General features: G+C 27.8%; 2 protein-coding genes across 2 annotated transcripts; both read left to right on the top strand.

Moving 5' to 3' along the window:
* Positions 1-1,559: 1,559 nt before the first annotated feature.
* Positions 1,560-2,747, top strand: LOC126554342 (uncharacterized). Its single transcript, XM_050209428.1, has 5 exons — positions 1,560-1,574; positions 1,677-1,883; positions 1,948-2,050; positions 2,121-2,405; positions 2,473-2,747. The coding sequence occupies exons 1-5, from the start codon at positions 1,560-1,562 to the stop codon at positions 2,745-2,747; spliced, it is 885 nt and encodes a 294-aa protein (XP_050065385.1).
* A 2,292-nt stretch (positions 2,748-5,039) lies between these two features.
* LOC126554341 (uncharacterized) lies at positions 5,040-10,208 on the top strand. Its single transcript, XM_050209427.1, has 11 exons — positions 5,040-5,092; positions 5,174-5,383; positions 6,854-7,196; positions 7,309-7,506; positions 8,316-8,512; positions 8,628-8,767; positions 8,844-9,083; positions 9,210-9,302; positions 9,390-9,515; positions 9,790-9,843; positions 9,916-10,208. The coding sequence occupies exons 1-11, from the start codon at positions 5,040-5,042 to the stop codon at positions 10,206-10,208; spliced, it is 1,947 nt and encodes a 648-aa protein (XP_050065384.1).
* Positions 10,209-10,719: the final 511 nt, after the last annotated feature.

Genomic DNA, 10,719 nt, shown 5'->3' with positions numbered 1-10,719 from the left:
TGACATATAGATAAGGTAACAGCGGATGTACTGCCAGCACACACATTTTCAGTACCTATAGTATTGCGATAATCTTTCCTGTTGCAGTTACTATACAATTATATAAAATAAAATTATTATAAAATATATATATTAAATATTAATTTTGTTCTAGTATATTATAGTTGTTTTACCATTTGTTGATTTTTGTTATTTTTATCAACTCATTAAAGTTATTTTATTTTGAACATGGATAACCAAATAGAAGGTAAGATATATATGTATACATTAATATTATAATTGTCATAACTATCAAATTAAGTTATAAACCTTTATTAAAGACATATTTTCAAAATCTTTATATTATTAATTAATTTCAATTTCAATTTTCCAGTTGATATAACTAAAGATTTGAAGAATGGTGATCTTTTTGAAGTTGGAAGACAGAACTTATTTTTGCAATCCGTAACTTCTGTTAGTTCTCGTAAAATATTTTTTGATTTTATACAGCATAAATTAAATGGCAATATGTGGTCCACTTCTTATACTAGTTTAGTAAAACGTCAAATTTTAAATTTTTCTGTAGGGTTGTCAAAAAAATGGTGTAAATCATATCGAAATACGACTAAATTTAAAAAAAATTATTCTGAGTGGCTTAATGCTACATTTAAAATGCCAAAAAATGAAGTTATTATTAATTCCGCATCAACAGTTGGTAGGCGATCTAAGCAATTTGACAAATGTACAGAAAGGACTAAAAGGCGTAAAATTAATGTATTATTAAATTCTAACATTGAATTAACATCTCCTGAAATTATTAGTGCCGCTAAACACAAAATTAACAAATCTGGACAGAGAAGTGTAGTCCAGATTTTTAATACAACTACGACAACACCAAAACGTGCTAAAAAAATAAAAAAAATACTTAAAAATTCCGAAACTTTAAAACCTATACCTTATAATCCAGATGAAGCATTAGCTTTTTTATTGAGAATAATTTAACAAAACAACAATATGTTAATATTAGATTGTCCGCAAAAAAAAGAAATGCTGATATTTTTCCTCCATATAATTCAATAATTAATGCAAAAAAACAATGCTACCCTAAAAATTGTATTATGTCTGAAACTTATTGTGAAATTAAACTACAGGATCTACTAGATCATACTTCTACACGGATATTTCTAATTCCTGACATTAAAATAAATGAACTTTTTTTAAAAAGTTTCGAAATTTTATACAAATGGGGTTGTGATGGCAGTAATGGGCAATCACAGTACAAACAAAAATATAGTAACAATAATAATTCAAGCTCAGATAAAGATCTATTCCTTTTTTCGATTGTTCCTCTTCAATTAAATAGTTTTGATGAACAAAATAATAAACATATTATTTGGACAAATAATCGAACGTCTTCGACACGATTTTGCCGTCCAATAAAATTTAAGTTTGAAAAGGAAACGGTAGAAACTACTTTAAAAGAAGTAAATTCAGTTGAGGATCAAATAAAACAGTTAACTCCTACAGAAATTTTGTTCAATGGAAACCGAATATTAGTAAAACATACATTAATGTTTACTATGGTAGATGGAAAGGTAAAATAATTTTAATTTAAACTTGATATCTATAATCTTAGGTATGTAATATAAATTAAACATGCTACTAATATCCCTGCTTACATTTAAATTGTAATGTAGGTCTGCAATTCTATGACTAATACATCGAGTCAAAAATGTTTCATTTGTGGATCATCTCCAAAAGAAATGAATAATATTAAAAATGTAATTTCGTTTAATGTCAACCACGAGTCTTTAAGATTTGGATTGTCCACACTACATGCGTGGATACGATTTTTTGAGTGCTTGCTGCATGTTTCGTATCGATTAGAAATAAAAAAATGGGCGGTATGTTTGCTAGAAAATATATGATAAATAATCGAAATATATTTAAAATTTGATTTATGTATAGGTAAGATTAGCAGTTCACAAACTTCAATTTAGCAAAAAAAAAAAATATGTTCAAGACAGATTTCGTGCAGAATTAGGTCTATTAGTCGATGTAGTTTTGCAAGGTAAATAATAGTGTGACTAAAATGTATTTAATTTTAAAATTTAAATGAAAAAATATAATTCTAATTGCAGGAAAAGGGAACACGAACGATGGTAATACTGCTAGAAGATTTTTCTCTAATCCAGAAATAAGTAGTGAAATAACGGGTATTAATTTAAATTTAATCAGACGTTTTAAAAATATATTGACTGCAATTTCATGTGGACATGAAATAAATGCAGAGGCATTTAATTCATACGCATTGGACACTGCAAATTTATTTGTTGATCTTTACCCGTGGTACTACATGCCTGCAAGCGTCCACAAAATTTTAATACATGGTGCTGATGTAATACGATTTGCGATTCTTCCAATTGGTAATTATTTATAGTTGTATATTATAAATGTTTAAGATAAGTAATATTCATTGAAACAAAATTTTAGGTAAACTTTCTGAAGATGCGCAAGAATCAAGAAACAAAGATTACAAAACAATTAGGGAACACCATACTAGAAAAGATACTAGACAACACACCAATGAGGATTTATTAAATATGCTACTGGTTTCATCCGACCAATACATTTCCTCGATTAGAATTATACCAAATAAGACTAACCAAGACATCTCAGACGAAGTTAGATCGCTATTATTAATAAATGATAGTTTAGACAACATAGAAAGTGACTTGAATGATTCATTTTCAGAAATGGACATCTAATATATTTAAATTAGTATAATTATTATTATTGTATGTTTTCAATTCTGCTCAAAATCTTAAATCAAATGTTGTTTTTATAAATTTATAAATGGTTATATTAGTTATATATGTATACATTTTTTTGTACATTATACAAATATATATATGTTTATTTATAATATAATGAATAAAGATGTTTGCAGTTTGGTGTAGGAAGTAATATAATATGATGAAAACTAAATTTGAGTAAAACTAATTTTTAGAGTAATCTGAAATTTTGAAGTGATAATAAATTGTGTACGTAATAGTCGCGAACAGCCGCAAACAAAATGTACATCAATGTATAGCTGAGAAGTTTATCTATAAGATCGATGTATTGGATATAGTGTAAAATTGAGTAAATTTTATCTGCAGTCTTTGAAAAAAGAAAAAAAGAAAAAAAACGAAAAGTTTTGAGTTAACTTCATTATAAATGTGTTGAAAAAATATATATATTTCGTAAAATTATATCTATTTATAGAACAGAGATAAAATAATTAAAAAGGTATATTTTTAATTTTTTTTTTGGTTACAATGTGACATAAATAAATAATCAATTAATGACAAAAATTAAAATAAAAAACAGATACATCGAAAAATGTCTCATTAAAATAGCTATAACTCGAGTTATGAAAATATTTATGAATTTCCAAATACACATTTGGACTCGTCGGGATGTAGACATAATATATATAAAAAAAAATCCAATTTTTATCATTTTAAAATTGGGCAATAAAGACCGCCTAATTTTAATTTGTGGACCACTGTGAGTTGGTATGTGATGGTCCGCTGAAGACCCGGGCTGAACGCACTTGACGACCTGGGCGGCCTCTCACACAACAGAGTAGTTGCTGGCGGACTTACGCGACGACAATACCGATGATGATACGATGATGGACCAGCGACACACCGTAGTCGGAAGATGCTATGATGTATGAACTGAATGAGGCAATAATGTGGCAAATAAACTTACAAAATGTGTCGTGGTATGAGGTCTTTATTTTGTGTCCTCACAATTTACATATAGGTGATTGTAGATCACCATAGAATAATAATAATAATAATAATAATCACACACAAGTTCTTGCGCTCAATGCGACTTACAAAAGTATTAAAAAGGCAACAAACAATTTTTAGAGCAATTACGTACAACGCTGCAATAGCGGAAAAAAGAACAACAAACGTACGTACGGCACGTAACGAATACAACAAGAAGACATAGTAAAAAGAGCGTTGGCCGCAAAATAATAACAATAATAATAATAATAAGTGACATCAGTAATATGAGACAAGATAACAAAATAAAAGAAATATGATATTAAACATCTGCGGAAAAAGGCCGACCAATAATTAAATAATATAATAAGAGACAAAGAGAATAAATATACAGATAACAATACTATTATAATAATTAAACAATTAACATAAAAGACGGAGTGGAGTGCGGGGAAAAAGGTAGATGAGATTGCAAGCGGTGTCGTCGCGCGGCGATTAGGTAGTAGGCAGGTATTTAATGGTCGTGGCGCTAACATATATACATGACGTATACGTAATATACGATATTGATGGTCGGTCACCAGCGTCATTAGTCATTTCTAAACGCTTTTGCGAAGGCTTAAGGCTACCAACCAATTTTGAGTGAAACCCGCATAAACCCGTCTTTTAAAAGACGTTTACTATGCAATACAAACAGCGTGTTAAAAGACGAAATGGTTAAAGAACACGAAAAAAATTGGCCAAAAGTCCAACGGCCGTCCGTCCGGCGGCATTATTTGCGATTGACACTGCGATAACTATAGACAGTATGAACGGCACATGCATATAAACTGTACATAATCTGCAGCTTCAAGAGATCATGAGCTAAGCGAATCAAGTATAATAGGGGGTATAAAAGCCTAGACTATTATAGAAATCGGGTAAAATAGCGAAAACTTTGAAAAATTTCCAAAAATCGCCAAATGATAAGGAAAAGTTGAGAACGCGTATTCAAAATTCGTCAGTGTGGCGAGATAAGCTGCAGGCAATTGTTTGAATAATAAATATGGTATCGCACTGTATATTCCAAATATAGTGAAGACAATAAATTATCAATGAAAAATAAGACAAAATTATAAATAACCAATAATTAAAAATTGCTAGATCCCAAAATCCCATATTTGAGGTTATTTTATATTTTCAATTCCTACTTGACAGTTGACATATTTACTCTTCTACAGAAGTGAGTTCTACTTTTCTTAGGTGTTCAGTTAATTTTAAATTTTATATAAACTTAAAATGAAGCATGGTGAATTTTTTTATAAATCTAATGGCTCAAAAAACGGTGTTCAGTAAGTTAATATTTTCATTTAAATTAATATGGTATACAATTCGAATCATGGTACCTAATTTATTAATTATTAATAATTTAGTTATTACATCTGCTCCAGTCCAAATGTGGTTTGCAAAGCCACATTAAAAAGAAAAAGTGATGGAACATTTGTGTTGGGTAAGGCACATACCCATGAAATGAGTACTAACGCGGAAAAGATCACAAAAACCGATTTTAGGAAGGTCCTAGTTGACAGAGCTGTTGTTGAAACTACCCAACTCAAAGTAATCTACGACGAAGAAGCTATCAGGTATGACTTACAAGTTACAGTTAAATATTTATACATTTGATAACTTCTAGTATAAATAAAGAATATTAATTTCAATATAAGATAATGCGAAAACGGATTAACAAATAACAATATAATTTCATCACTCGATATACATTATTATGATGGTACATACACGACAGCCAACGACTAACATTTCAGAAATAGCTTACGGCCCGACGGTACTTTTAAGTCCATTGCATATGATCAGATTTATTCTCATCTTTTAATATTATATTGAGATACCTATATACAATAACAATATTTATAATCTAGATACAATAATATTACAAACAATTTATTCTAGCGGATAAGAATGCTAAAAATAGCTTTTGTACGTATTTAAAAACCAGTTTGATGTTAGCATGTTTAAAGAATATTCGTGTACATTGTTTACTTTGACATCTATTTACACAGTTATATTTCTAAATTTGGAGTATTCGGACCATAGTTTTATTTTTTTATATATAGTTAAAGAGGTGCGTACTGACGGGTCACAGTAAAAATAAATGAATCGTATTATTTAATACACATTTATTTGTGCTACGGTACTCAAAAGTACCATCAGTCAACAAAGGGTTTTAAAGGGGCTGAAGCACGAAAGCACGAAAATTCGTCGAAAAAAGATATATTATTATTTTTCTACATAACTACTATACATATTCATTCATAATTTTATATTGTCGCGTCGTACTCGCATCATAGAAAAATTAATTTACATAAAATAAAAATTAGTAAATATTGATAACTATATTATTTTGTTGTATTTATTATTATTTTTGATCACAAATCCTTTAACAAGCAACAACAATAATAATAAAAAAAGCGTGATCAAGTGGGTACCTACCGCTGTACATTAGGTGGCACATTAGGTCCATTAGGATCACTATTAAATAAAAGAGTTAAATCTGAATCCAATGATATAGGTATCAATGTATACGAAAAACGATTCTGAACGGAGCTGTAACAAAAATCTAAAATTATTTGATAATAAATGATTATTTTACGAGTGAATTTTGGATTTTGTTATTTACAATTATTGTAAGCCAAACATTAATAAGCATAATTATATATATTTATAAATGTATTTACAAATATATAATATATAATCATTGTTACGAGTATATTAGGAATGATCAAGAAGGGCGGATTCCACTTAATTATATTAATTCAAAATGTATAGACACCCTTTAATTTAATTATTTTAAATTCAGAATGGCAATATATGTACATTTATAACAATATATTATATTATATTATATACAATGAATACATATGTTTTTAATAAATATTGAATTAAAATTGGATTACTTAGTTTTTTTAGACCTATGGTACCTATTTACAATATTTAATATTTATATATAATGTTTATTTTGGTACTAGTACCTGAATATTTACCCCATTTACAAAAACAGTATTTTTAATATAATAAAATATATAATATTTATCTAGAAATCCAGATGCCGCTATTCTTTATCCTTGGCCAACAGCTGAATCATCAATGCGTTGTGCAAGACGCAAAAATGTTCCAGCAATACCAGTTACGTTAAATGCACTTGGAGAAATGTTGGATGAAAATCAGAATTTATTTAAATGCAACGACCATCCATTTTTCCAAGAGAGCATAGTTGACGACCATGGTAAATGCCATATAATGTTTGCTTGCCCAGAGGTCATTAATGAAGTAGTTTTGAACGGAGGAATAGAAATGCATGCTGATGCTACTTTTAAAGTAGTGCCGTCTATGCCTAAGTGCTATCAGCTATTTAATATCCATATGATTATTCAGAACCACGTAAGAAGTTTTTACTTTAACTCTACTATAGGTACCAATGGTACTTATATTCCTATTAAATTGTTTTTACATTGTAATAATTGCACTTATTTTGTACCTATCAAATTTATAGTCAATTCCTGTTTGCTACGTGTTAATGGAAAGTAAAACCCAAGTGGCATATCAAAAGGTCATAACCCATTTTAAAACAATATTTCCAAATATTCAGCCATCAAAAATAATGACGGATTACGAAATTGGTTTGAGAAATGCGTTTACAAATGTGTATCCCAATGCAGAAATAGTTGCATGTTGGTTTCATTATGTACAGGCAAGTATTTAGACACAATGTGCAAATAGAATTAAGATTATTATTTTAAATACAAAGCCTCGACTGTATTAGACATTGGCTGCAAGCAGTGTGTTACATGTTAAATTTTAGTACATCTTAAGTAGGGCTCGTTAAATATAAAAAGTTAAATAGTGCATATTTTTGCATACCTACCTATTTTTAGTGTAAAAACATATTTGGCATTATAGTTCGCCTATTCAGTGGGGCCCATTAGCTTTTCGAAAAAGTAAACAACAATACAATAGTAGATTTTTTAGAGTTTAGCATATATTTTTTCATAAAAAATACGTTTAAACAAAAAAATATTTGAATTTTTTTTTGTTTTTTATTTACTTTCCAATTTACAAAATTGTAGTATTTATTTAGATTATTTTTATTTTTGTGCAATCATAGGTTATATAATATTCCACAGATTTTATAATAATATCAATGTTATTATGACAACAAAGTATTGATCTTTAAAGTTAGGTTTTTGAGTGTTATAAAATGTATAAAAATTAAAAGAAATTAATTCAGATACAAAATTAATATATTTTATTTTTTCAAAATTGACCTATGATTTTTTTATATTATGTATATTTTAAGTGCATAATTTAAGTATATAAATGGATAAGTAAAGAACAATCTAAAATTATGAATAAAAAAAAAATTATATATTTTTACTTTTGTTCTGGTTAAATGGTTTTGTATAATTTTGTGTCTGATGAATTTTAGTATTTTTAGATGTTTATAGATTCCATTGTTGGGCATTAAGAAATAATAATTATTCTAATTTATTTTTTTGTTAGAGTTTATGGAAAAATATTAAAAAACTAAACTATACTATATATATAAGAGACAACGCAGTTGCTAAAATGTGCCTTAAAATGGTAATGGTACTCGCACTGCTTCCTGCAAATGAGATTGATTTGGGATTCCAGGAAATAAAAAATCACGCAAGAATTAATAACATTAATCTAACAAGGTTTTTCAATTATTATTCTCGGTAAATATTTATTATACATTTAATTAATTGTAGTTCTCAATGATATGCATAATATATATTATAAAAAGTAATTACATACCTAATATAAAATATGCATGTTTTTTAATTATTTTAGTCATTGGCTTATTCGGATAGGACCTAATACTTTTTCTGTACATGGCCAAGCTCGACGCACTAATAACAATATAGAAAGCTTTCATAATACATTAAAAGATAAATTTCAAGTGTGTCATCCAAATCTATGGAAAGTATTAGGTTAGTTTTTGTTTATATATTTGTATAATGTAGGTATATGGATCTTCAATTTTATGTTACAAGTTACTTATTTTAGGTCATTTAAGTGACTCCAGTAAAGTACAACATATTGTTATTGAACAACTGGCAAGAGGAATGCAAGTCACGCGATCAATAAAACCTAAATATATATTGAATTCCAAACGAATCAAAATGGCAAATGAACAACTAACCCTTGGTATAATTACTAGAAAAGAATTTTTAATAAAATGTTCTTATGCAGTTGACGGTTACATTTCAAGAGAGGGAAATTGGACAAGATATTTTGAAAATATTGGTATGTAATATGTATATATACTACTTATACTTGCTGGCATATTGTACTTATTATAGTATTGCATATTGTACCTGTCTACTAACATTTTAAATTATTTGATTGTTTTGAATATATAATATTATATAGATGGTAATGAAGTTGAAACTTCTTCTGAAGATGAAAATGCTGCACTACCGTTAATTCCAGTACAGCAAGTTCCACTCAATGAAGAAAACATAGGTTGTCTAAAATATCAATATTATATATTTATTTTTACAGTTACAGTTTAAATTACTTTAAATTATTTTATGATTATTGATGTGATAGATTATGACCAGAACGAACAAATAAATGAAATTGAGAACAGCGATTCTAATGTTAGTGCTTTTTCAATTGTGTTAAGACCTGAAAGAAGGGAAGCAGTGGTATCTAATGAACCTATTGTGAATGAAGGTAATATATTTATTTATTTATTTTTTATTTTCATTAATATATTATAACCTACCATTGTAAATATATTTTGTATTATTTGATTAAATTTGATAATTTTATTGTTTAAATATTGCATTATTCATTGTTCACAAAAGTATATTTATTATTATTATACTTATAAGTATTATTCTTACTTTTCAATTTTAAGTTCTTAATAATGTCAATGATAATAATTTGTTGTGTTTTTTTATATCTTATTATCGGATATTTGAATCAATAAATTTACAACTTCAAGAGCTTCCTAACAGAGCTATAATTAATGAAAACCCTGAGCCAGAAGAACATAACTGTAAGACAAAAAAAAACTTTTATATTGCTATATTTTTTATAATCTATATATTATATTTAAATTCTATTCTAGGGGATGAACGTGATTTTCTTGTTCCTGAAGATTTAGCGTTAGAAATGTGGCAGGAAGTGTATGGTAGGGATGAACCCCTGGATATTCCATATGTCCAAGTTAATCGTAACTATCAAGAAGGAATTCTGAATAATGAAGTAGTTTGTGTCGTGTGTAGAGATAGTTTAAGAACACACGCACTAATACCTTGTGGTCACAAAGTACTGTGTGAAGAATGCGTCAACCAGCTACTCGATAAACGTTGTCCCATTTGCAATACTGAGTATACTTTAGCTATTCGCATCTGGGAATAGTTCTTTTTTTATTTGTTATTTTTAATATTTTTTTTTTGTTGTTTAAAAAAGTGCACTTATATAATATTGAAAAATGAAAAATAAATGTATTATGTTTATCCCAGAGTAAGAACATTGCTACTTATTTTTAATTAGATACTGAATACAACAGTTTTCAGTTTGTTTTTTGTTTGCTTACTTTTTCTTTCTTGTTGGACTGGACAGCATAATGCCATATTCTCATAATTATATAACTCATAATGTTAACTGGTAAAATATAAGTGTTATAAGTTAAAAATGTAATATGCAGAATAAGGAAATAATGTAGACAAGTTATAAGTGTCTCACTACAATCAGCTGAAAATGAATATTCAATTTTCAACAGCATTTGAAAAATATTTGGGTGAACTAGTCCAGACATACCTTTAGAGACAGCATTTAACAATTGTAATTTATGTGTATTTTTAATGAAATAAACTGGCAAAATACACGTTTATCTGACAAAATGATGTTCCATTAAAATGATTTCCAA

This window comes from Aphis gossypii, unplaced genomic scaffold (genome assembly GCF_020184175.1).
Source record: "Aphis gossypii isolate Hap1 unplaced genomic scaffold, ASM2018417v2 Contig00469, whole genome shotgun sequence".
Taxonomy (NCBI): Eukaryota; Metazoa; Arthropoda; class Insecta; order Hemiptera; family Aphididae; genus Aphis; species Aphis gossypii.
Note: the sequence above shows the minus strand (reverse complement) of the source record. Positions and strands in the feature narration are given on the sequence as shown.